Source organism: Sus scrofa, chromosome 1, assembly GCF_000003025.6.
Source record: "Sus scrofa isolate TJ Tabasco breed Duroc chromosome 1, Sscrofa11.1, whole genome shotgun sequence".
Taxonomy (NCBI): Eukaryota; Metazoa; Chordata; class Mammalia; order Artiodactyla; family Suidae; genus Sus; species Sus scrofa.
The window spans coordinates 149,505,506-149,533,474 of NC_010443.5; the positions used below are offsets into that span (position 1 = coordinate 149,505,506).

At 42.8% G+C, this 27,969-nt stretch overlaps 2 protein-coding genes across 8 annotated transcripts in view; both read right to left on the minus strand.

Moving 5' to 3' along the window:
- The window catches only part of ZNF407 (zinc finger protein 407), a 426,993-nt gene extending 415,004 nt beyond the window's left edge, over nt 1-11,989 (minus strand). The window contains exons 1-2 of one of the 3 annotated variants that reach the window (XM_021073786.1): nt 9,943-10,286; nt 6,977-7,060 (exon numbers count right to left, since the gene is read on the minus strand). The gene's annotated coding sequence lies outside the window, so the exon portion shown is untranslated. Of the gene's footprint in view, nt 1-6,976; nt 7,061-9,942; nt 10,287-11,499 lie in introns of those variants that run through there. The other 2 variants (XM_021073780.1, XM_021073791.1) reach the window with 2 other exon arrangements.
- CNDP1 (carnosine dipeptidase 1) overlaps nt 18,478-27,969 on the minus strand; it is a 40,746-nt gene continuing 31,254 nt past the window's right edge. For 2 of the 5 annotated variants that reach the window (XM_021073212.1, XM_005659821.3), the window contains exons 7-11: nt 25,620-25,780; nt 24,900-25,064; nt 23,022-23,163; nt 20,167-20,314; nt 19,781-20,028 (exon numbers count right to left, since the gene is read on the minus strand). In XM_021073212.1, the coding sequence (XP_020928871.1) occupies nt 19,962-20,028; nt 20,167-20,314; nt 23,022-23,163; nt 24,900-25,064; nt 25,620-25,780 (683 nt within the window). In that variant the 3' untranslated portion in view covers nt 19,781-19,961. 5 annotated transcript variants of the gene reach the window in all.

Below are 27,969 nucleotides of genomic sequence, written 5' to 3' on the forward strand. Positions count from 1 at the left end.
AACTAGGAACCATGAGGTTTCAGGTTTGATCCCTGGCCTCGCAGGTTAAGGATCCAGTGTTGCCATGAGCTGTGGTGTAGGGTGCAGACTCGCTTTGATCTGGCGTTGCTGTGGCTGTGGTGTAGGCCAGCAACTGTAGCTCCAATAGACCCCTAGCCAGGGAACCTCCATATGCTGCAGGTGAGGTCCTAAAAAAACAAACAAACCAAAAAAAAGTGGGATCCACCACTTTCACTCACTCCTGCTTAGCTACAGGAACATCTGAAAAATGTAACCTGAGTTGTGCAACCAAATATTATGGGTGCGAAGAACTGATCTATGTGGACAGATCAATCTCTGCCACAGACCATCTCTGCCACAGACCAATCCAAAAATTATCTCATTGCTTCTCATTCACTAATGAAGACTTTAGACTTTACAAGACTTAGAAAACCTATTTTAGAAATGCAACTGTCCCTGGAAGAGCAGGGAGTTATGACTTCCACATTTGTAAACCAAGGCAACCACAGATAATATCAATTGCTGACAAATTTAGCTAGTCATCAAAACATGAATCATACCCATGGAAAGATGCCAATTAAGAAAGTCTGGGGTGGGGACAAAAATCTTAAATTCCCTGGTTGATTCTGATGAGCCAGACTTGGGACCCGTAGGATTAAAGCCCCTCTTATCTTCAAAAAAAAAATAATTATATATATATGTATATATATATATATACATATATATATATTACTTAACATACATTTACCAGACAGGTGTAGAGGAGGAGGGGAGAAAAGAGGGTGAAGGGGGAAAAACAAGGAGTGATGGGGAGAAAGAAAGGTGAATCAGGAAGGAGAATAATGTTCTGCACTAAACGTGGCCATCACACCAGATTCCAAAGTCATTTACCTACATAATACACTGCCACACAAAATGATTCTGAATGTGACTTTTAGCAAACACTGCCTCAATCTTCCACCCAGAAATCCTAGGGTTTAAAATACCATCTCTAAGGGAAAACAAATGATGGACCCTGAAATTCTTAATGAAAAGCTTCTGATCTCATTTTTTGAAAGACTCTAATTTCTACTAACTCTTCTCCCTGAATGATCTAAATTTACCAAGCTATTTTTAGAAGTGTTTTACAACTTAAAAATTTAAGTTCTAACAGTTTTATAGTTTGATGTATTCCTATAACTGTGATTCCTCATTCAATAATAACCAGACTAACAATTATATATCAAACCATGATCCTGAACTCACAATAACCCACAAGTAAACTGTACACTTTGAAACGAAGCAGTCTGTTGCTTGTTCTAGGTTTAAAACACAAAGTTTCCATTATATTTAGTAACTGACAAGGAAGCTAGGCTTTGGTCACACTGGATGATTTCATCCGTATTACTCCAACTGTGTTAAGCAATGTCTTTTCCCAAGGAGGGTTCTTATTACCTTACTTGTTTTCACTTAAAACTATTTTGTTTCTTAATAAAAGGGGAAAAGTAAAGCATATAAGAGAAAATAACAGAGAAGCATGAACATCATACTGAAGAGCACTGAGAATTAAGACAGATTATCTAGCTTTGGCAAAAGACAGCTGAAATAGAAGAAGGTGAAGTACCTAAAATCCACCACAAGAAGCCTACGCTCTACATTTGCCCATAAGGGATCTGTGCCAAGCACCACATGTGTCTAAAATGCAGACATCCTGATATGGCAGGACTCTCAGGGGCTGTCAGCTTCTTAGTGAGGGGCTGACTTTTCTAGAAAGTATGACATTACATAATTACAAATGTTTGACAGTTCTCGTGGTTTAGACAATTTTAGCACTCTGAATATCAAACGAAAATAGTAGAGCTACTTGGTTCCATAGGACATGTAATTTGACTTAGGGCTTCTAGAACCATCTTTTTATTTTTCTGATACTTGTTCATTTCAGGGAGTGAGTGTCATGCCATGATGGCTTCAAGTAAGGTTTCTAGCATTACCAATGTTTATTTAAAAAAAGATTCCTCGTAATATGTGATACATATGACACTCAAAAAAAATTATCAAAGGCTAGGGGAAAAAAACATAGGCAAAGGCAGATTTCTCAAAAGTGCTGCTTTTAGCAACCTAAGCAAAGAAGTTCGAGTTCCCAAATTCTATGGCATGATCCTACCACTTCCTAATGAACTGAGGAAGAGTCAATACTTAGAACTAAAAACAAAACGATTATTTCTGCTTTCTTATCATTTGCTAGGATGATAGGGTCATGTACACTGATTTAAAATAAAGTAACTTGTAAAATGTCCTCCTCTGTCTTCCTGTTCCTACTCTTTTTTTTCTCAAAACTCTCACACTCTGGGAAATAACCTTGCTCTGTCTTCTTCCTCTGACCTTCCCTGGCAGAGTGTTATGTTAGGAGTCAGGCAGCCTCCACCCCCTTCCCCTGTGTGCCCACAGGACCCGTCCTCCTCTGGGAAACCAGGGAGCAATGACCCACCCCACAGGGTACTAGGAGGCCCAATTCTCAGTATGAACTCAGTGCAGTGTGCCTACACCAGGGCCTGGCACCCAGTGAGTGTTCAGCAAGTATGAACAACCATTACCAATTACCTCCTTTTTGCTATCTCTACTCCTAAGAGTACTTTTATATCATAATCCTACAGGGACATATTATAAGAACACTGTTATAAGACCAGTCACCCCCTCATCATATCTTTTTTCATACAAACCAAACAGCTCCTGCAAAAAGGAAAAAGGCTGGTTTTAAAAAGATTTGGTAGATACAAAAAGTCATTTTTAACATGTACAAAGATATTAAGTATAATGTAACAGAGTACAGCTCAGTATAAAAAAATTAAATTTTGCCTTTGTTTTGGTTTTGTTTTGCTGTCCTTTCTGTCTTTTAGGGTCATACTGGCGGCATATGGAGGTTCCCAGGCTAGGGGTCCAATCGGAGCTGTAGCTGCTGGCCTAGGCCAGAGTCATAGCAACACGGGATCCGAGCCGCATCTTTGACTTATACCACAGCTCACGGCAATGCCAGATCCTTAACCTACTGAGCGAGGCCAGGGATCAATCCCAGGTCCTCATGGATGCTAGTCGAGTTCGTTAACCACCGAGCCATGATGGGAATTCCTGTTTTGTTAATTCTTGTCTTTGAAGTCCCTCCCGGTGTGCCTATCATCTTCCCTCTTGTTAGAGCCACTAATTATAACTTGGTTTTTTGACCTCACCCACAGCACCCGCTGTTTATAATTTACCTATTTTCTTTATTACTTTACCATATCTGTATTCCTAACAACACATAATTTTGTTTTGATGTTTCTAAAATCAAAAAAGAAGGAAAAGTGCTATATGCATTCTTCTGCAAGTAGCTTTTTTCCCTCAAGATAATGTTCCTGATACTTATCTTCAGTGAGGCATGGGGCTAAAATCCTCTGGCTTTCACAGCTACACAGTACTTCACTGCAGGAAACACAGTTAGTATCCATTCTCCTGTGATAGACGTGGCTTCCAGGGTTTTTGCCTCTTTCAAACAGTGCAACTGTGAGCATTCCTGCACATGCCTCCAGTCAGTCCCCAGTCACTCCTGGACAGGAGTTTGGCGGGGGAGGCGGGGTGCAGTGGTAGGCCAATCTTAGCAGGCATCAAATCACCTGGAGGGCTTGCTAAACAGCTGACCCATCCCTAAAGTTTCCACTCAGTAGGTCTAGGGTGGGGCCCAAAACTCTGCATTTCTAACAAGTTCCGAGGACACAATGGAAAAGCATCATTCTAAGGTAAAGACAAGGGAGTGGAATTTCTCAAAGAATACATGCATCTATAACTGTACTAGTTAATTCCAAAGTTACTGGACCAATTTACATTCCTACTTAGCATTCTTAGAATGCATTATGAAATTGTTTTGTTATTTTAAAATTCTTTTGAAGCACTGAGAATAACGCAGGAGTATGATTTTCCAAAAAAAAAAAATGTTTTTAAATAAAAAATAATAAAAAAAGAACACATCCTACCCTCCCAGACCCCAGATGTTGTCAGGTTTTTACACTGTGGCCAAATCCATGTTGGTCCTAACCAGCATTTCTCTTATCACTAAGGAAGTTGAGCGTCTGTGCATTTAAGTTCCCTCTTCCATAAGATGCCTGTTCAGGTCCTGTGCCCATTATTCTATTGTTCTTACAGATACTGTTCACCTTTCTGGACACTAAACTTCTACCAATAATATGTACTGAAAAGATCTGTTCTCACGTAACGACTTGTTTGTTCACTTTCTAACAGTTTATTTTAATAAACAAAACTTGTCAATACCAATGTTGTCAAGAATAGCCATTTTTTCCTTTACGGTTTGTACCTTCTGTGATTTAAGAGCCTCTTCGCCATAACAGAGTGATACAACTATTCTCTACCTTGTCTTCTAAAAGTTTCATAGTTGTGTCTTTTATATATACATATATGCCTTTAATTGACCTGTAGTTGATTTTGGTGAATGATATGAATTAGAAATGCATCTCATTCCTAAGCAGTTTTCTGTTTGGTAAGGGCCACAGATACAGCCAACTATAACCATATCGAGAAAGTGAAATACTAGTTAAGTGTTAACCACTGCTTTACTGAGGTTTATTTTGCTCTCTTGCTGATGCAAACAAAAAACTGGAACTCTTCAATATGAAAATTTGTAATGTTTCAGCAAATTATGATCCCCACCCACCAAACTCCAGGAAGAATCCTTACAAATACCCCCACCCCAAAACTCAATGTTGTCTTGTTCTAAAAAATATAAAATTAAGCATTGGGGAACGTGTGGGGATATGTGCATTCTCAATAGTACTGATTGGGATTTAAACCTATACAACCTTTCTAGAGGGTAATACTGCAATTTACATATCAAAAACCTTAAAGTATGTATCTTTTAGGAGGCTACTGATGACTCTTTACAAAATTTATCTTAAAGAAATACTGGACAAAATACATGTTTAAGGACATTCACCACTGAACTCTTTAAAACAGGAAAAACTGGGAACAGCCTAATAGCCAGCAATGAAGTACTGGTTAAAGAGGAAGTCACTGTGGCAGGTCCATACACTGGAATACCCTGCAGATTACAGGGCTGTACTGACGTGGGAAAACATCCACAGGATTTCTGGAACTTATAAAAACAGTTACCAAAATGCACATATAATATTCATTTACTCATAAATATTTATTGAGTGCCTTTATGTGCTGGGTACCAAGCAAGTTACTGGTAAACAAAAGGAGATCTGTTCCCTGCCTCCAATGAGTTTACAAGCACTGGGAGGAAACAAACCCAGTATGCATCTTCCAACTGACTGGGACTAGGATATTAAATGTGCACACACTTTGAGAATAGAGACAATTTATATGTGTACATAGGTAATACAGCCAGCAACTTCATCAAGGAGAATACGTGCCCCCTGCTCTGCAGGCCAGCAAGCGGATAAGCAGTGAGACAGTAGGAACACTGCCTTAAGGTGAACTGAAGCACATCCACCTTCCACAAAGGCTCCACAAGCATGTAGCACAATCATGCAAAGCCACGCGATGGAAGACACATGCGTGACAGACTGTATAATCACAGTGAAAGAACTCAGCTTTCTTTAGAAAACTCGAGACTAATACTGACCAAGATCAAGTACAAGTTCTTCAGCAAACAATTGTTCTTCCAACAGTCAACACCTTCACCCTTCCCTGCTATGACTGAAGCCTCCCAAGATAAGAAATATCCCACAGTTAGAGTCAGGGTCAAAGGATTCTGACATTATATGTTTATTTTTAAACTTCCGCACTTAAATCAGTAAAGTTGGGAGGGTCATTCATTACAAAGAGAAAATGCTTAATCCCAGAGCACAGAAAGACGTCAAACACACCTCAAGCAAGAGACCAAAGTCAAAGTTCACCACTCATAAGACAAACCTATATCAGGTACATTCCAACATGATGCACTGAGGGCAAACTTCATCACTGTAGTACTCTTGCCAAAAATGCCTAACCCTCAGTTTAATCCTGAACTGAGCACATCATAAATTCAAGCCCACCAACATTCTACAAAATAACCAACCAGCACTCTTTAGAAGTATCAAAGCCATGAAAGATAAATCCAAAAGAAACTGTCACAGACTCCAAGAGATCACAGAGACATAATAACTATATGTAACATGGGATACTGGACTGGACGTCAGACCAGAAAAAGGACATCTCTGGTGAAAATTCAAATACAGTCTTTTTCTTTTTACTTTTTTTTTTTTTTTTTTTTTTTTTTGGCCTCACCTGCTTCATGCAGAAATTCCCTGGCCAGGGGACTGAATCGAAGCCACAGCAGCAACCCAAGCCACAGCAGTGACAACGCCAGGGAACTCCCAACACAGTCTTTAAATTAACTGTATCGACTGCCTGGCTTTGATAACTGCACTATAGTTACATAAAATGTTAACAAAAGGGACCTGGTTGAAAGGTACATAGGAACTCTCTGGACTATTTTTGCAATTTTTTTTGTGTGTGTGATCCCAAAATTATTTCAAAGTAAAAAGTTTTTCAGAGTTCCTGTTGTGGCTCAGGAACCAGACTAGTATCCATGAGGATGTGGATTTGATCCCTGGCCTCACTCAGTGGGTTAAGGATCTGGCATTGCCCTGAGCTGTGTGTGGTGTGGGTTGCATATGCAGGTCAGATTTAACCCCTAGCCTGGGAATTTCCATATGCCTCAAGTGCAGCCCTTAAAAAAAAAAAAAAAAAGTTCTAAAAAATCATTTAAAATGAAAGATTTAAAAAAAAAGGTACAGGGGAATGAATCATTAACTCTAACATAAAAATCATTAACATAAGAATCATTAACTCTAACATAAAAATATGCCTGCCTCCTTCAATAACTGTGCTTAAAAAAAATCCAAATAATTGCAAATAAAGCTTAAAGTGGAAAAAAATGGCAATTATTCAATAAAAGCCTATGACCATCTAAAGAGCAGAGTAACTTTCCAGATAAATGGCCTACCTTATTTTTCCCCTTAATCTTTTTCAATTCAATCCAATTTACATTTCTTCAACATCCACTATAAGCATGAAACCATGGTAGGGCCTGATAAGATTTTGACATATAAGAATATTTTAGTACACAAAACATCAGAGAAAAGCATAGAATAACAAAGCTAGAATTAATTTTTCCTTCCCACACAATCTAGCAATCAATCTGGACACTTTTCAGTGAGAATGTTGGTAGGACCTAGGGCTCTCACAGCTCAGGTGCATCCCCTTTCAACAGTGAGGAGTTCTGACTGCTAGAATCATCTCCAAAAACCCTGAAAATGCCAAAATGATGCTCTTTGAGAAACACTCCATTTCCAGTCCTTTTTATTTTTCATCTAGTCACTATGTTGTTGGTGCATGACTGTTCACAATATAAAATTTAAAAACTTGATTCTCTGAGTGCCAGAGGAAAGGTTAGGCTGGTAAAATCCCTGCAGGTTTATTATTCTCCTCTTATAAAAGATAAAAGGCAACATCACCAAAGGCCAGAGTTCCCAAAGTGTGGTCTCGGCTTCAACATCTCCCAGGCACTTATCAGAAATGCAAATTCTCAGTCCTGGTGCCAACCTTCTGAATCAGAGCCCTGGGCAATGCCCAGCATGGGGGGGGGGGAGGTGTTGAAGCCCCCAGGTGGCTCAGATGCACCTTAAGTTTGAGAACTACAGATGCTTCAAAGAGCAGAAAGGAAGTTTCCACTGTGGAGCACTGGGTTAAGAACCTGACTACAGCAGCTTGGGTTGCTGCAGAGGCATGCATTTGACCCCCAGTGCAATGGGTTAAAGGATCTGCTGTTGCCACAGCTGCAGCTTAGATTCAATTCCTGGCCGGGGAACTTACATGTGCAGTCATTAAAAAAAAAAAAAAATGCCAACAACATGTTGTGTTTAGCGAAATAAGTCAGATGGAGAAAAACAAATACACCGTTATCACTTTTATATGAAATCTAAAATAATAGAATGAACATGTATAACAAAACAGGAACAGACTCACAAGGATAGAGGACAAACCAGTCATTATCAGTGGGAAGAAAGGAGGAGGGAGAGACAAGATAGGGGTAAGGAATTAAGAGGTACAAACTACTATATATAAAATAAGTGGAGTTCCTGTCGTGGCTCAGTGGTTAACGAATCTGACTAGGAACCATGAGGTTGCGGGCTCGATCCCTGGCCTTGCTCAGTGGGTTAAGGACCCGGCGTTGCCGTGAGCTGTGGTGTAGGTCGCAGATGCGGCTCGGATCCCGCGCGGCCATGGCTCTGGCGTAGGCTGGTGGCTACAGCTCTGATTAGACCCCTAGCCTGGGAACCTGCATGTGCCGAGGGAGCAGCCCAAGAAATGGCAAAAAGACAAAGGGGGGGGGGGGCAGAAAGACTGGCCCATAAATCAGGAGGCCTGAATCTAATCCTTGTTCTGCCACTCATTTCTGAGACAGATTTGTCACTTAGCCTCTGTGAGGCTCAGCCTCCTCATCAGACAATGAGGGAATGGAACTAAATCACTGCCACAGTCCATATGCCCTCTAGAATGTGATAATTCTATGAGGCATAACTTGAAAAGACTACAGTATTTCACGTTTCTTTCATCAAAATTAAAATTTCTTCCTTTTGCCAGCTGGTTTCTGATTCATATTTCTTATTTTAAATAAAACTGCCTTGGAGTTCCCATCGTGGCGCAGCAGAAACTAATCCAACTAGGAAGCATGAGGTTGCAGGTTTGATCCCTGGCCTCGCTCAGCGCGTTAAGGATCCCCTGTTGCCATGAACTGTGGTGTAGGTCGCAGACACAGCTCGGATCCTGCATTGCTATGGCTGGGGTGTAGGCTAACAACTGCAGCTCTGATTAGATCCCTAGCCCAGGAACCTCCATATGCCACAGGTGCAGCCCTAAAAAGCAAAAAAAAAAAAATAAAATAAAGCTGCCTTAACTTTGCTTTATGAAAGCCATATAAATTCTTAATTTTAGTTTCCTATTCAAATCTATATCAAGATTTGGAGGAACTGAACATAATAAAATTTCCAAGAAACCTACACAACATACTGAATTGAATCCCTCCCACCACCCCAAATTCATATATTGAAGCCCTAATCCCAATGTGATAGTATTTAGAGATGGGGCCTTTGGGAAGTAACTAAGTTTAGAAGAGGTCATAAGGATGGAGCCCCCAAGGTGGAATAAGTGTCCTTATAAAGGGAAGAGACCAGAATTCTCTCCCACTCTTCCATGTGAGCAAAGAGCAAGATGGTGGCTATGGGTAAGCCAGGAAGAGCCCTTTGCAGGAATCGGCACCTTGACCCTGTATTTCTCAACCTCCAGAACCATGAAAAATAAAGGTCTACTGCTTCTGCTACCAGGGCTATGGAATTTTATTATAGCAGCCCAAGCTGACTAAGACAGACAAATGTTCCCTCCGGTGTGGGGATCCAACACATCGGGTTACAGTCCCCAGCTGTGCTCTGTGACCTCTCATAATGTGAGAGTCCACAGGAGGTATTTAACAAGCTTGGAAATCAAAGACTTTTAATATGTATAGATCTATTTACTTCCATTACTGCATAAGAAACAGCTTTAATTTATCCCCCTACTCACAGATTTTTAATCTAGGATTCTTCTGACTACCTGTGATACCTGTGAATAAAGCTCTTCTTAGAGGAACTTTGGGAGGGGTAAGGAGGATGGAGAATCAAATTAGAAAAGTCTGTTTTATAAGGGTTAGGAAGTTCTCTAATAAAACAAAATGAAGTAAAATGGATGTTGGGAAGATGTCCCATCAGTCAAGTGAATACCCACTGATCCTTGAGACCTCACTCAAGTACTATCCTGCAAGCTCTCATCACTCCCACCCCAGTCATGCTACCATATCTCCATTTTGGTACTCAGCAAAAGGCATTATAATTGTTCATGTATCTGTCTCTTCAACGGGCTCTTGAAATCACCTACAGCAATGTTACTCTTTCCTGCACCTCGGATGGTGTCTGGAATGAAGCAGGAACCAGTGTTTGTTGAAATGAAGCCACTGTGCCTTGGTGAACACCAGTGGAATTCTGTTCTATCTTGGAACTTTTATGTAAACCTGAAATTATTCCAAAATGCAGTTTTATTTAAAAAATAAAATAAAAAAGGAACCAGTATCAACTTCTACAGCATTAATCCCAACTACTGTATATGTCATCAAGAAGACATTAGCTACTAGAGAGCCTTGTATTAAATGTTTTTTGGTGGTGACAATAGGAGTTAGCAATTTCACATGTAGCAAACTTGAAGTAGAATGAATAACAAACATTTGAGATCTGAATCTGTAATTTAACTTTGTCCAAATTATTTAATCTGAGTCTCGGTTGGTGAAAAGGTGATAATTCCTACAAGACTGCAATGCTAAATGAAGTATACACAGTGTGTGTGTATATAGATATATATTACATATATTATATATATCAAATAAGCTTTATTAATGATGTTCCAATATACCTCGGTTGCCTTCCCTATTTGGTATTCCAACTGGACTAACACCTCCCTGAAAACAGGTGCACATCGTGACTAGTTCCACCTGCACAAACTTAAAATTTACCCCTCAATCACCATTACTTTACCTATAAAATAAAGAAATACTACATGCGTGTCCATGGATGCCAACCCGGCCAAGATGACCTATTCCAGAATTCCCCCCTTGAAAAATAAATGGGCTTTTCAAAACTCATTGCAACCGAAAGAGGTCAGCAGCTCCTGCCCACCTCCACCAGACTAAACTCCAGAGGCGGGCAAGCGTACACAGGACATGCCCGCTGGCTGGCAGGAGGTGGTAGCCACTGGGGCGAAACCCGCTGCTGCCAACAGCGGTGTGCGGCATCCTGGGATCTCCCTTTAACTGCTTATAGCGGCTGAACCCCAGCGGCCAGGACCCTCCCTTCCAGCCGCGCTGCGATCGGTCACCAGCGTTACAGACTGCCCGCCCGCGTCCTTAACGGAAGAAGGTGCGGGTGGCAGCGGCGAGCCCGCGAAGCTCCGGAGGCCCGGAGAGGGCGGTCGACTGAAGGAAACCACAGCCCAGACCGCCCAGGCCATTAAACCGACACCGCGGCAGCTCCGCGCTCGGGCGTGTACGGTTGGATCGGGGAAAGCCTGGCGGTGAGAAGCTCCCGACTGCAGGCAGGGGCGCGCGGAGTGCGCGGGATCGCAGCCTCCGCGCTGACAGCCGGCCCCGCGGGGAAACCGAGGCCCCGCGCAAGTCCGGGCGGCGGAGCCAGCAGCAGCGGGCGGGAGCGGAGGCCGGGCGGCGGGCGTGTGTCGGGTGAGTCTGGGCGGCGTCGGGAGGGACCGGCCAGCGGGGAGGGGCGGAGGCGGGGGGGAGGGGGGAGGAGGAAGAGCGAAGGGCCCTGGCGGGGCTCCCGGCGCCCAGCCGCCCGGGCCTGGGGCCTCAAGCCACCGCCTCCCGGCCCCGCGCTGACGCTGGACGGTCCCCGCCTCCAAACCCCCCGCCCCGGCCAGAGAATAACTTACCTGTTTGCCGACGGAATCGCTCCTGCTCACCCCTCTGACTGACTCCTCCGGCTCACCGTCTTCCCTCTGGGAGGAAGGGGAGGGACTTCCTGTCTCTCCGCTGAGCGACTTCCGGCGGTTCCGAGGACTTCTTCGCGGACAGAGCGGGGGACGCCATGACCGAAAACCAAGGTCTTGGCTCTGGCTTAGTAGAACCCACGCCTAGGTCCCTTTTTATCTCCCGACTGGCCGGCCGACCTGTGTGCCTGTTGTTTTTAGTCTATCAGCTCTTGGCGGAAGTCACTAGGCTGTGAAACAGGAAGTCCCGCCCCTCCCCAAGAGAGGAAAACGGAAAGCCGAAGAAGTCAACGTAAAGAAATGGAGACGCGCGTCAGGCTCGAAGGCTAGCGGTGTCTGACCTCGAGGGCCAAGTAGGGGTTGCAGGGGGTCCCGAAGAGGATTTCCCCCTGGACAGTGCACTCCTCCCTACCCTAAGCGTCCTCACTCCACCCCCTCGCACGTCCGCCTTAGAGGACCCCGAGGCCTTCGAGGGGCGGGCGGCCGGCTGCCCTCGGCCTTCGCCGGCCCGAGTGGTGCCTGGCGCCTCCGAGGCCCTCATCTACAGGAACCAGGTTTTTCTGCTATGCCAGGCGCGTGCGCAACTCCAGATTATGAAAAAAGTCTGTCGACTGACTCCAAAAAGGGGTCCTTGGTCGCAGGCCTTAGGGAGCCAGGAGCAGAGTCTGATACTAAGGGGAAGGAAAAAAAGCTGACTGGTTCACCAGTTTGGCAAGAAAAGCCGAAAATGCCTGGGTGTTTAAAACGTCCACGCATGGACCGTTTTTATAAACGTTAACGGTACAGCACAAAAATTGTTAGGAAGAAAGTAAGCCGCGACCTGAGGCGTATTAGTCAACGCCCTGACCTGCCCCTTACATGAGATCATTTGCGGACCTTGAGTTTCCAACCATTTCTTTGAAAACTCAAAATCTAGCAAGGAAGACCACACCTCGAAAAGTGCATTGACAAAGAGGTGTAGAGGAGCGGCATTATCCCACCCGGGATCAGATTGTGAAGATACAGCTTGCTGGGAAGTTTTGACTTTATCTTGTAGGTATAGGGAAATGTTTTAAATAATCAGATTTGTATAATTTTAAGTAAATGGAGTTTTTAAGTGATGACCTTATAATGATAGGCTTTCTAGACCAAACCTCTCAAGGACAGTTCCAGCTCACTTCCTTTTAAATCAGAATATTCCGGTGATGATAACACTTTTAATACTGTTTTATAGGGTAATTTTCATAGACATTATCTGGTCGAATTCTTACTGTAACCCACTAGGAAATTGCTGTTTAGAAGATCAAATAGCTATTCCAAGCTTACACCTCTAGTAAAAGTGGAACTTACCTTTAAACTTACAGTGTCAACCTTTTTCCAGCCTACCATGCACCTTTTTTTTTTTTTTGGTTTTGTCTTTTTGCCATTTCTTGGGCCACTCCCACAGCATATGGAGGTTCCCAGGCTAGGGATCGAATCGGAGCTGTAGCTGCCAGCCTACGCCAGAGCCACAGCAACGCAGGATCTGAGCCGCGTCTGCGACCTACACCACAGCTCACGGCAACGCCGGATCGTTAACCCACTGAGCAAGGGCAGGGATCAAACATGCAACCTCATGGTTCCTAGTCGGATTCGTTAACCACTGCGCCACGATGGGAACTCCCCATGCACCTTTTAATAGCTATTTCAACAGTGTTAGTCTTGTATGACAAGGTAATGAATTTCTCAACAATTAAAATAGCTAACACAATTTCCATTCGGAATAGGCATGATGTTGATCTTCAAGGGACTGGTTTTGCTACCTTTCTTACCTTGGGAATTTATTTAACATTTCATCTCCCTTCTTTGAGCAGTGAAATAAAATCTGAGTTTGTCAGTTCCCCATCATCCATTATTTTGCCAAGAAAGGACCTTTGCATCATAAAGTGACCTTAATGAGGTCAACTTGATCTCATTTTACTCGTGTATAAAATGAGTCATTAAGGGTAAATTTCCCTGCTTTTGAAATTCTATTAATTAAACAGAATAGGTTCTAAAGTTTCTAAGTTGCAGTAATGTCTAATATTGCTACTCTTATTAAAACATTTTAAATATTTGGTTCCATTAGATAATACTAATGATGATAGATAGCTGTGTTTACTAAGTAGTTGCTATGTGTTATGCAACACTCTAGAGAATCCAAGAATATAGGAAAAATTTGATTATGTTTCCCTGTGTCTCCTTAGGAAAATTTATATATAATATACATGTATATCCTTCTATAAGTATGTATATTATATGCATTATTTATATCCTTGGATATATATAGCCTTTGTGTGTATCTATGTCTTTGGGGCTTCTTTAAGAGATGTTTTGTTTATTAATGATGGTGTCTCTCCATGTCTTCTGGCCTCCATTTTATTCTGATGAGCAGAGGTCATTCAGATCATTTCTCCCTTTTATTTTCCCTATTTATAATATGTCATTTTTCTCAGGCTAATTTCAAAATTTTCTCTGTGTTTTTGCCTATCAGCAGTTTTATTATGTTGTGTCTAGGCACTAGATTTTCTTCATATTTATCCTGTTTGGGGTTTTCTGAGATTTTAACACCTGTAAGTTTATATACTTCACCAAGTTTTGAAAATTTGGGGTCATTATTTATCCAAATACTTTTCCCCATACTCTCAAATTCCAATTAAATATATATTGCACCTCTTGATTTTATACATGAATCACTGAGTCTTTCCTTTTTGTTTTGGTTTCATTCTTTTTTTTCCTCTCAGACCTTCAGATTGGATCATTTTTATTAATCTGTCCTCTCTGTTCCCTGGTTCTTCTGTCATCTCCAATAGTTAAAAGCAGCTAGTGATTTTTTTTCTTAATTCAGATACATCTTTTAGTTCTAAAATTTTCATTTGGTTCTATCTTGTTTCTATTTCTCTGCTGAGATTTCCTATTTGCTTATTAAAGGGATATTTTCCATTATGTTTTTGAGCAGTTATAATAGCTTTTTGACATTTTGCCTGCTAATTCCAACATATGAATCTTCTTCGAGTTAATCTTCATTAATTTGCTCATCTGATTGATTCATGTTTCCTTTTCCTTTTTTTTTTTAGGGCTGCACTTGCAGCATATGGTACTTCCCAGGCTAGGGTCGAATCAGAGCTATAGCTGCTGCCCTACACCACAGCCACAGCAAGGAGGGATCCGAACCACGTCTGCAACCTACACCACAGCTCACAGCAATGGCAAATTCTTGACCCATTGAGCAAGGCCAGGGATCACACCCCAGTCCTCACCAATTCTAGTCACATTCGTTTCCACTGAGGCACAATGGGAACTCTTTTTCCTTAAAAGTCTAGTAATTTTGGTTGTATCCTAGATATCTGAGTAATATAATGTAGAAATTCTGAATTCACTTAATGTTCCTCTGAAGAGGTTGTTTGCACTTATTATTAACAGGCAGTTATTTTGGCTGTATTCATACTCCATACTTTGTCTCTCCTGTCATGGTAGTGACTAAGATCACATTCAGTTCCCTCAGCCTCAGCCAAAGGCTTTAATCTGCCTCCCGCATAGTTCAGAGGTCATCCAAAGGTTAGGCAGAGTATGCAGAATTGGGTGCCTCCACGCTGTGACTCTTCTTTCCCAAACCTCCCTCTCCTCATTTTGCCTTGATGTAGTAGCCCTGAAATCTGCCTCCTGGTTCTTCAAGTGGGGTTTTAAATAAAGTTTAGATAGCTGCCTTCGATTATAATTGTTTAAAGTTTGAAAGGAAGCTTTGGTCATTTTTGGTGACTAATTTCCAATGACTAATTTACTTGAACAGTGTCATTTGAAGTTCTCATTTCCTTTAACATTTTCTGCCATTACATTCACATGCCTACCTACAATAACAGTGAAAGCATGCTATGAACACTTAACCTCCCACACTAGAATTTTAAATCTAAGTTCTTTTTTGAATGCTGTTTTGGTGAATTTCAATGTGGGAGGCGAGATGATTCAAATCTTTATATATTTTATTATAGTCAAAGGCATAATTTATCTGACATCTTTTTTCATTCTCAATAAGAAATTACACTGGAATAATGTTTTTAAATAAAATTTCCCACATAATGACAATTTTTTTCTCTTCAACCTACCTAATCGAAAAAAGCTCAGAAGCACTTATTTACTTATCATAACTGTTAAGAAATTGTAGTCATTATACCTACCATCCATTAGTTCTCTTGCACATCACACTAGAGAAAAAGAAAAAAAGAATACATGACTTTCCTTCAGAAAACCTGTATTTCTATCTTTGTACTTCATTAATGGCTTGAGCTTTTGGACAGCTAGGCAAAGACCAGAATATACTCAACCCAGTCTGCCTCCCAGAGCTGGCTTCCTAAAGAGGAAGGTTAAGTTCTTACTTGTTAAGTACCTACAAATTACAATATAAATGTTATAGGGTTAATCAGTGGAAGAACAGAAATAAGTACAAGTATTAGACCTTGGTTTAAGTTTTACTGCTTATCATGAATGGCAATATTACAGATAACAAAATTATGCCAGATTTCACCATAGGTACATTATTATCACAAACAAATATTTTATTACATCTTATATAATCAAGACCTCAGATCATTATTTAACTCTTTAGTTATTACATGTTCAATTAATATTCAAACTTGAAACATAAAAACAATAGATAGCATTGAATACATTTAAAACAGGATAGTGTTTAAAAGTCATTTTGACCAATCACAAAGTAGCATTTGTTTGGGGACTTGTGTTTGTTTTTTTGTTTTGTTTTTTTGCATTTTAGGGCCACACGTTTGGCATATGGAAGTTGCCAGGCCAAGGGTCAAATCAGCTCTGAGCCATGTCCGCAACCTACACCACAGTTCACAGCAATGCCAGATCCCCAACCCACTGATGAAGGCCAGAGATTGATCCCACATCCTCATGGATACTAGTCAGAATCGTTTCCTCTGTACCACAGCAGGAACTCCTAGGGACTTGTTTTTTAGGTGAAAGTAGCCATCAGTACAAGTGAGAAGCCAAATACAATAGCATTATTTGTTCCTTCTTGTTCCACTTCTAAGACACGTATTGAGCACATGTTATGGATCAGTCACTATGCTTAGCACAACCCCTCCTGGGCTCAGCTAGCTGTTTGTTACCTAGCAGGAGCCAAGGATCAGCATCTCTTCTGATTGCTCAAGAGATGTCATTTGTGTGAGGTCTGATTTTGAAATGCTGGCACCCAATTCAGAAGTGCTTAGAACCAGGTGAAGTCCTCATGAAACAGTGAAGGGTGCTGGATAGGGCTCATGGGCTGTACGTTCATGGCCCCCGTGGAGACAAGTGCTGCCTGGGAGGGTACACAGACCCATTACCAGATGACCCGCTTTATGTGCTCTGCCCAGGAGTAGCTGCTCCCAAGACTGTCAACTGAAAACAGCAGGCCTGGTGGGGGGCGGAGCAGGGGGGAACAGCCCCAAGACGCAGCTGTGGAATCAAAAGAATTTTAGCAAGCAATGTTGAGCACCTACTTTGTGCAGTGCACTTTGCTGGACCCCTTTAGTAGACAGATGTGTTGAAAATGGAAGACCAAAGAGGTTGGGAGTAGAGAAATGTTAGTATTTTCTTTTAAATTTTTCTGCAGTTGATTTTCCTGGCCAGTAACTGGGTAGGTTTCTCTCACCCCTCTGAATGTTCCCAACCTGGAAAGTGTTTCCTTTCTGGCTCCTAAATCACAGCAGAACCCACATAGTCACATGGCTTGCGCCTGGCAGAAAACCCAGATGGACCCAGGAGAGCTGAGCAGGCTCATCGTGGCCCTGAGAGGCAGAAAACCACAGGCTCTGCACTCAGACTTCCTCTCTTAGATTTGGTGGCCTCAGCTGTCCTCCCCTTCTTGCCTGCTGGTAGCTAATTAACAGAGATTCAGCAGGAGTGCAGATCAGTGAATGAATAATCTTATAATTTAGCAGATTGGTGAAATTCATGTTACATTGCCCAGAAATGGCTACAATGTACTTTACCCAGCTTTGTAACTGAATAATATGAACACCCTTTTAAAAATATAAATTGGGAGTTCCCATCGTGGTGCAGTGAAAACGAATCCAACTAGGAACTATGAGGTTGCGGGTTGGATCCCTGGCCTCGCTTAGTGGGTTAAGGATCCGCTGTTGCCATGAGCTGTGGTGTAGGTCACAGATGTGGCTTGGATCTGATGTTGCTGTGGCTGTGGTGTCGGCCAGCAGCCTTAGCTCTGATATGACCCCTAGCCTGGGAACTTCCATATGCCGCAGGTGTGGCCCTAAAAAAGCAAAATAAAAAATAAAAATATAAATTGGATCATAAACTTCTTGTATATTTATTTCTTGGAAACTCTGCCAGATACACCAGGCAAGTCCCACAAAATCTAAAATATCACAAGATTGTGTAATCTGGCAAGAACAAACCAAGCTTAATAGCAAAGAATATCAAACACTTGCGAATACTCAAACAGTATTTAAATGTTCTGTAGCATGAGAGGAAACATGGCTCCTTCCTGGATGCTCCCACAAGGCTAAAGCCTCACCTGGCTCTCATTCCTATGGTGAGGATCAGGGCAAGCGGAACTCCTGGCCCTCTGGGCCAGCCATGTTAGACTGTTAAGACAAGTTGCAGCATGTTTTAAAACACATTTCAAGAACCCACGGAGTTCCCTTTGTGCCTCGGTGGTTAACAAACCCAACTAGGATCCTTGAGGGTGCAGGCTCGATCCCTGGCCTCGCTCAGTGGGTTAAGGATCCTGCATTGCCGTGAGCTGTAGTGTAGATTGTAGACACGGCTTGGATCCCACATTGCTGTGGCTGTGGTGTAGGCCGGCAGCTACAGCTCTGATTCGACCCCTAGCCTGGGAACTTCCATATGCCATGGGTGGGGAAAATAGCAAAAAAAAAAAAAAAAAGAACCAACGAAGTGATGGAATGTATTAGGTTTATTTTTTATTTAGAATCATAAGAAAAACATTTCTAATAAATCCTTAAATTCTTCACCACTAATGTGACTTAAATAATGAATTTGTAAATATTAACTTTGTTTACATTTACTTAACTGTAGAAAAACTGCATTTTTTGTTTGTTTACACCATCAAATCCAATCAAGCCAAACAAGATGGTTAATGAAAATGATTACTGAATGCAGCATTAGCTGATGGCTTTAAATTTAGAATGTGTTACTGATGTCAGGGTTGATTAGTTCTCTATCTAAAACAGATGCTATTAAAGGCTTTGAGCAACTTAGATGTAGGCATTGAGTAAAATTCCAATGGAGTGAGAGAAAGTCTATCAGGATTAATTCTGCTGTGGCGAATTTACATGTGCACAGATGCTGGAGAGAGTGAGCAGGCCTTTACTGATGCAGCAGGAAGAAAGAACAGAATGCAGGAGGGGCAGTTGGCATCAATCACAGCAAAGGTAAAGGGGCTTGGAAGTATAAAAGTAGTTATCTGCACACAGGGGATCCCAGATGCCATGTGGACATGAATACTGATCATTTCAGAACTAGTGAAGAAGCAGGAAAAATAAATGAAGGGAAAGCCAAGAGGTTAATATGGTATCATGTTTTAGTAACTCCTGAAAGTGAACTCATGGGGGAAGTCATGATAGGCAGTGGTGGAAAAAAAGGAACATGGTAAAAGCAAGGGTGATACAGTATGGACAGTCACAGATGGGCTGATTATGTGTCATGAGCACTTCAGAGCCTGTAACACAAACTGGAGTGATGATGCCAATCAAGTTGCAAGGAGAGTAGCTAATCAAAGATTTGTCGTTATCCTGAAAAGTACATGTGAGTCCAATTTTAGAGTGATGCAGCAGGACTTGGGGAAATCGGGTTGTTAAAGGGAGCTGTAACTTGAGAAAAGCATGCAACAGTGACATTAATCTAGTTCCAATGCCTATACCTTGGAAATATTTTATTATTGGTCCAAATATCCAAGGACTTTTTTTTTTTTTTTTTTTTTGGTCTCTTTAGGGCCGCACCCTAGGCATATAGAAGTTCCCAGGCTAGGGGTCTAATCGGAGCTACAGCTGCTGGCCTACACCATAGGCACAACTCGGGATCCAAGCCGCATCTGGGACCTACACCACAGCTCCTGGCAACGCCGGATCCTTAATCCACTGAGCAAGGCCAGGGATAGAACCCGCAACCTCATGGTTCCCAGTTGGATTCGTTTCTGCTGCACCACAACAGGAACTCCTCCAAGGACATTTTATTTTATTTTTATTAATTTTTTTTTTTTTTTTTTTTTTTTTTGGTGCTCCAGGTGAGTCACAGACTCACAACCAAGGACATTTTAATTGAGAGGGAAAACATTATTTTCAGACCAAAATTTCTTCTGCTCCTGCCCAGGGTTGTGGGAGAAGGAACCTGTCAGCAGATCAGATCCCGGCGGAAGGTTCCTGCCATGATTAATGCAGCTTAGCCACCTCTAGGAAGAAGGCAGCAAATACTTTAGAGCCCTCTATGTAGTTCCACCTAACAAAAGAAATAGAAACACTGTCACTCCCATTCAAACCAGAGGAGGAGTCGTCTGCAGTTGCTGATACAAACTCCATCTAAAGCACATAGCTTGTAGAGGTGCCTGAGGGATTAGCACCCGTCCAAATCACCAACCTGTTGATTTTCTCATTCTGAGAGTGCTCGCCATCATCAACGGCGCCCAAGGGGAGCATCATCACACTCTTCTGGATGGTGGCCTGGAATATCTGGGCAATGGGTATGGTCGATCCATCCCGGATCATATCTGGCTCAGTCCCAAACACTGAAACACAGGAAAATAAGGCATCTGAATAAACTAATGACAAGACTACCCCCAGTAATCCCCTCAATTGTAGTGTTTGCTTTTTCTTTTATTTTTTTAATCATTAAGTTGGATACCTAGGGTAAGCTTAATATCATGTAGTCTATACTTCAAAGTCATCAATAGAGTCAAGAAGAAAACTGCGCTTGCTTTCTTTACAATGACCTATTTTTTAAACATATTTTCAATAATATTTTGTTTGGTTTGGTTTGGTTTTTGTCTTTTTAGGGCCATGCTCACAGCATTTGGAGGTTCTCAGGCTAGGGGTCAAATCGGAGCTGTAGCTTTCGGACTACACCACAGCCACGGCAACTTGGGATCCAAGCCATGTCTGTGACCTACACACCTCACGGCAATGCCGGATCCTTAACCCACCAAGCAAGGCCAGGGATCAAACCAGCATCCTCATGGATAGTAGTCGAGTTAGTTAACAGCTGAGCCAGGACGGGAACTCCTAATATTTGAATTTTTAGCTAATTTTGTACTTACAAAAAATTTGCAAAAATAGTATAGAGTCCCCATATACCCTTTACTTTCCCTAATGTTAACATATAAGTATTGCACAATTATGGCAAATAGGGAATTAACATTGGAATATTATTAACCAGACTCAGACCTGATTTGAATCATTATGCTTTTCCTGTTTCTGTATCAGGATAGAATCCGGAATCCCACACTGCATTTTGTCATTGCTGCTGAGTCTCTTCTAGTCTGTGATAGGTTCTCGGTCTCTCTTTGACTTTCATGAACTTGACCCTCAGTTGTTTTGTAAAACGTCCCTCAATTTGGGTTTCTCTGATGTTTTCTCATGATTGGAATAGGGTTTTGTTTTTCTTTTTTGTGGGGGGGGGGCACATCTGAGGCGTGTGGAAGTTCCTAAGCCAGGGATTGAACCCAAGCCACTGCAATGACAATGCCAGATCCTTAACCCACTGCACCATAAGAGAACTCCAGAAGTCATGCATTTTTTGGAAGGAGTGCCACAAGTTTGCTTCATGAATTAAATATGGGGAGAGTGGGACTTCTTTTTGTTCTTGTCTATAACCAATATACAAATAAATAGCTGCAGTCAACTACCACTTGAATGTCTCAGTGTTTATACTCAGCTTTCAAGAGTCCCAAATAATAGTTTTAATAGATATTAGAGGGTCCAGAAAAGATAAGTTCAAAGCTTCTGGGCTAGAGGACAGATTGCTGGTGATGGAGCAGGAATGAACAATGAAACAAAGTCACACAAGAGAACATGCCAGGTCTTCTTGATCCACAGAGCAAGGTGTGAATGGGAATAAAGATGATGGACTTTATTAGCAGAACTGGTTCCACACACAAATAGACCCAAAGGTGCCTATGCTTTCCTACAAGAGCATGTCAGGCCTTGACATTTCAATCACACCCCTCTCTTCACCTGGTGACAGATACATTTATCTTCCTAACTCTTCTTCGTGACTACATTTTACTGGCAAATGCTGCTATAACTAAAGAGAGTGGGAATGATTAGGTAGAGAAGTACAACTCTAAGTCTTGGACTTTTCCTCTGATTGTTAGTGTCCGTGCCCCTGTCTGATAATCCTAATATAGAGAGAGTTAGTGCTCCAAGGAGGTCCAGGCCTCCAGTTCCAGCTCTGCTGTCACTAGGGGCTTGGTTCAAGGTCTCAGCTCTAATATAGCACATAGATCAATGTCGCCCACCCAGCTTTTGGAGAGACCCCCAAAATCCCCCTGCTTGTAGGAAGTCCCCCATTTTGCCATTGTTGGTACTGTCCCAGTCCTGCTGCAAAAAAGACTGGATATTCCTTCTCCCTTCCGAGGCAGCCAAAGCCCAGGCATGTGTCTTCTGCTCACCAACCACATGATCCTGTCCAGGTCTTAGAAATGTGAGGTCAAAATAGGCACCACCAAGAAAATTACAAATAAAGCTATTCCCTTCCTCTGGAGAAGCAGAGTGGCACTGTGAAAAGACCACTGGTTTTAGAGTCGGATAGGCAGGAATTGAGTTTCTCATGTGTATGTAAGTTTATACAATGAGCTCACATGCAAGAAGCTTCTTCAGTGGAAATCTCATGTGGCCTGCCTTGGGGCTGTTTGCATCAGCCAGCAAGGCAGCCCAGCATGGGTGTGGGAAGAACTGGACCACACACAATAGATATTAAACCCATGTCAAGATGGGTCCATAGTTAAAACTCTCAGGGGAGTCTTTGTATTCGTGCAAAACCCAAGCAAGGATGATCAAGCTTATATACACACACCTCGCTCCTCCAGGGTGAGTGTGGCTCTTGGAGAATGCCCCATCTTTATGTAGTATGTCTCATTTTCTGTTCCCTGCTTCGTGCTGACCTGAGACCATTAAAACCAAATCTCCTTGTGACCAGGAAAAGCAAATCCCCACAGGGTGGCCTGGTGTCAGCTTGCTCATTCCCTTCATCTTAGCTCCTTCTTCATTTTTTTTTTCTTTTTTTTTACAGCCACACCTGCCTTAATTTGTGAAATCAGAAGGCTGCTGAGAGGGCTCATGAGACAGTTGTAAGATAGAGTGGTATGGAGTGACATAGCCCATGTAAAAGGAGAGTTGATAGTGAGGTTTTAAACTTGTCTGCTTTATCCTCTGCCCCATCAGGCACACCCCTTCGTCCTACTCTAAACTGACAACTCAAAATATCTTAAATCCAACCTGTTTTGATGGCTCTCTTTGCAGCAAGATACTGATTATCTCTAATGTTTGCAATCCATGGGTGTAGTCCCAGTGTCATGGAAATGGTCATCTGGTTGGAGCTATTTCTTTTGGAGAATGTAGATTCAAGGTGTCGCTTCACCTAAAAGATAATGTTGTCAGTTGTAAGAGAAAATGTCCTCTCTCTCTCTCTTTTTTTTTTTTTTTTGACTTTTAGGGCCACACTTGTGGCATATGGACATTTCCAGGCTAGAGGTGGAATCAGAGCTACAGCTGCTGCCCTACACCATAGCCACAGCAACGCCATATTTAGGCCACGTTTTCCACCTACACTGCAGCTTGTGGCAATGTCAGATCCTTAACCCACTGAGCAAGGCCTGGGATCAAACCCACATCCTCATGGATACTAGTTGGGTTCTTAACCCACTGAGCCACAACAGGAACTCCTCAAGTTATTCTCTCACACATGAAACTGGCTGAAACCTGAAGCCGAAAGATTCAAGTGCTGTGATTTTACTTTGGTTCTTCCACAGGGACAGCATGGAGCGAGCGGAGCCCCAGGGCTGAGAGCTTCATGCAGCGGGAAGAACTCACCATCCCCTCCACCCTGGCCCTGCCCCACCACCACTGCAGCGTCTGACTGCTGGCGTGTGGTTAGTATAAGTCTTGGTCATTGTGAAACCCCATTCATGGACAACTCCTCCACTTGACAGGCCCTCTTTGGGACTTATCAGCACCTTAATGACTATTTGGGGAGTGCTATGCCTTTGGAAATTTCCAAGAAGTGGGGGCAGTTCCGAGCTAAGCCGTGAAGGAAACTCACCGGTAGCATCCTTCTCTTCCCTTGGCGATGTCACAGCTATGACTGGGGACATCCTCTGAGAAAAACTCTGTACTCTGAAATACTTCTGTCTTTCAATAAATACTAATGGACACCTGTCATAAGGCAGAAACTGCCCGAAGTGCTGGGTCCCAGCAAGACCAGGATGCGCCTGCCCTCGTGGAATGTACATGTTGTAGAAAGAGGGACAGTTCGTCCAAAAAGGGAGGGCAGGCGGAGGAGGGCATTGCAGGATGTAATCAGGACTGAGGAGACAGTACAAGGCGAGGATGCCACAGAGGGGCTTGGGAGGAGGTATTTCTTGAGCTCATTTATCCAGAGTCTACGTTCTGTTAAACTCTAGGATAACCCATGATAGGTGAATAATTTAGACTCGTTAACTCCCTCCAGACAAGGTTTTCATGAAAATGGTTGCTTTCAGTTAGATTTCAGATGCCACAGACAAACTGATGACCTGAGATCTGCTGGCTCTGTCCAGCCGTCAGCAGTGAGTTTGTCCATCCATGTGTAAAATCAATCCTGCCGTCTGGTTTACTTCAATTTCCGATCCCTACAACTCCATACAGTTATTTATCTGACTACTGTAATTTCATATAATTGAGCAAAGAGATTTTTACTCAACAAAAATTGTATCAGTTGTGGCTCAGCGGTTAACGAATCCAACTAGGAACCATGAGTTTGCCCTGGCCTCACTCAGTGGATTAAGGATTCAGTATTGCTGTGAGCTGTGGTGTAGGTCACAGACGCGGCTCGGATCCCACGTTGCTGTGGCTCTGGCATAGGCTGGTGGCTGCAGCTCCAATTCGACCCCTAGCCTGGGAACCTCCGTGTGCTGCAGAAGCAGCCCAAGAAATGGAAAATAGACCAAAAAAAAAAAAAAAAAAAGTGTATCGGTTTCTTAATATGTGTTCCAGTCTCTGTTGTACTGGGGGAAAAAAAAGTCCCTTCAGTGCTGACAGCCAAATTGCTGGCTAAACCGTAGTGTGCAGTGCTCAGTAATAGAGCTGTTGGGCTGAAGAATCATATGTGCTGGTTACCTGCTTTTCCACCACAGACATATTCATGTGAGGGACCAGACGGATAGAAAACTTTCCTATAACTCGGCCAGGTATGACGGTTTTGGCTCCAGGCTCATCAAACGCACCCTCAATCCCATGAATGGAGAGAGACGGGAACCTCCACAGGTGCATTAGAAGTTCCTCCTAAGTTCAGATACAATTGGTATAGAGAAGAATGTTTGGTTAAAACTCAGGTGAACTATATTGCTTGTACCACCAATTTCTGTATACCTACGGCACTGTTCGTGACAAGTTCATTACTACCTTACTTAGACATGTCTGGACTAAAAGGACAGGTGGACATTTCCCCTCAGGACCTGGGACCCTCTGCTGCCTTCGCCTGCCCAAGTTTCTCCCAGTGACAAGGGCCCCTTGTCACCCAAGCTCTGAGGTTTGCTGTTAGTAGATGGCTAGGGGGCTCTTTCCAAAATTGGGGTTCAATTATACATTCTATCTCCAGTCACTGCAATGACACCTTATGTGCTAAATGCATTTTCTTCTCAGAAGGCTTCAAGGAACTTCTCAACCCCTTAAACAGATAGGAAGTCCAGCTCAGTGGCGGAGGGCCAGGATGCAGTTAAGTTTCATAGACCTTGACCATAGTTGACCTAGGCCATGGGCACACGGCACATCAGGCACTGGGGATACACAGGTTAGCATCTCTCCTCTTTCAGATTACCTGTCACCTTGGGACCATACCTTGGTGTCAAACAGAAATTTCTGCATCTGGCTGCTGTGCCGGTACTCTTCGAGGTCCAGGTCAATGGCTTCATACATTTTTCTTTCCTCTTCTGTAAGAGGAGCCACGTGGTCATAGATTCCAGGGATCAGAATGCGACCAGACGAATCTACCAGGCTGCCTACGAGAGAACACGGGAGATACAGCCAGGTGGAAGTTACAGGTGTGCTGAACCCTGGCCCCAGGGCAGAACCTTGGGGACTCTCAGGGTTGCAGCAAGCCTGCAACTGGCCCTGGGCCCCAGAGCAGAGCCACTTGGCAGCAACTTATGCCCCAGAGGTGATGGTGGGAAGGAGCTGGTCATCAGGCCTGAGTCAGACCCATTTTAATGTACATTCTGTCAATGGAAGGATGGACACACATGAGTCTGCACTCAGTTAAATGTGGAGTGACTTACCTGCATTACATATGAGTTCTCAACTATACTTTTTTGTTTGTTTTTTAGGGCCTCACCTGGGGCATATAGAAATTCCCAGGCTAGGGGTCGAATGCAAGCTGCACCTGTGACCTACACCACAGCTCGAGGAAGTGCTGGATCCTTAACCCACTGGGCGAAGCCAGGGATTAAACCCACATCCTCATTGATTTCTAGTCAGGTTCTTAACCCTCTGAGCCACAATGGGAACTCCTCAACTATACTTTTACATCATAAACAAGGGTCTTTTTTAGTTTAATCTTACCCTGAGTTTGTCATGTGCTCATTAGAAAAAATTTTAAATATATATGTCTATGTATTATATATATATGTATATTCCAGAGAAACCGAAAGTCATCATTCCTTCTCAATTTCTCTCCCCTTACGCACACCATGATAAGATAATAAATACTCATCTTTAACTAAAAGCACAGTAGCCTTGAGATCTCATTTACAGGCTACCCATCAGGAACAAGGAGGCTTAGCGACCAAATAGGTACACTATTCTGTTATTTGTTTTGTTTTGTTTTGTTTTGTTTTCTATGGCCACACCTGCATATGGAAGTTCCCAGGCCAGGGGTGAAATTGGAGCTGCAGCCCCAGCCACAGCAATGCCAGATCCAAACCACATCTGTAAACTATGCTGCATGTTGTGGCAACACAGGATCCTTAACCCACTGAGCCACAATGGGAACTCCTAGATATACTAGTCTGTTATTTGTGAAGGAGTTGTAGGATTAACAGGAATGAGGACAAGTCATCAATGAATTATCTATAAAAGGAGCAGATGCTGAGACTGGGTAAACACTGCTCACCGTCTTAAGAAAGTACTTAAAAAGATCCAAAGCAACCAGCAAGTAGACTAATAATAAAAATGATAGAAAATGTCTCTGGGGGAGCTAAATTCATCCTCAGTCCATCCAGGGACTTTTATTCAAGTAAAGACACTTCATAAAAATATGTACCACATTCTTCACTTGATTATAACCTGACAATGTCAGGAAATTACTGTGAAGCACAGCGTCTTCAAGGTTTTCTGTTAAAGTTGGCAATTACAAAGCTGGGGGTAGAAGACACCCCACATGGTTACCTGACACCTGCCTGTACCAGACCCACCTCCCACAAGACAGAGACACCTCCCACACCTCTGACCACACAGGCTGGATAACAAGAGTGACCCTACATGAGCAGATCAGCAAGTTGTTTGGCCTGTGTAGACACAGTTGAAGACAAAATAAACACTCACTAAAATCTACAGGGTGGCAGTCATGTGAAATGGAATGGGCTTCTCAGTGCTTTGAGATGATCAGAGAAGACAAAGCCCTTAGGTGTGAGGGAGCCAAGATGGCCAAATGTGATGAGACGCCTTCCCAGTTCTGGCTCTCAACCACAGCCTCCTTAGTCCCCCTCTAGTACCCCCAGGAATCCTCCTAGACTTCGGATTAGTAAGATTAACACGGTCCTGTCAGGGGCAGACAGGGACCCTCTTCACATGGGGTCATACACACAGGAACAGTAGGATGACACCACCAACAATTCCCCTGGCTCCCAACTCCACATGTGACATCATCCATCAGCAGAGCTTGTACCTTCTGGAAGAATGCCTGGGAATGTACTTATGGGCTCTGGTTTGTTAATCTGCTTCACCAAACGCTCCATAGCTCATAAGGAAAAATAAATAAATAAATAACAAAACTACCATCAAAGAACAAATATTCATTATAAAGAACAAATTAAAGACTCCATTATATAATATATATGTTGAGTATAGACTCAAAACAAAACTATAACTGCACTTTAGGGATGGTATTTGCAGACCGCTATGCACGAATAGGCTTTCCTGGGGGTCCTGAGTTATGGATTCCCCTCATTCAGCCCCCAAAGAATATTATATA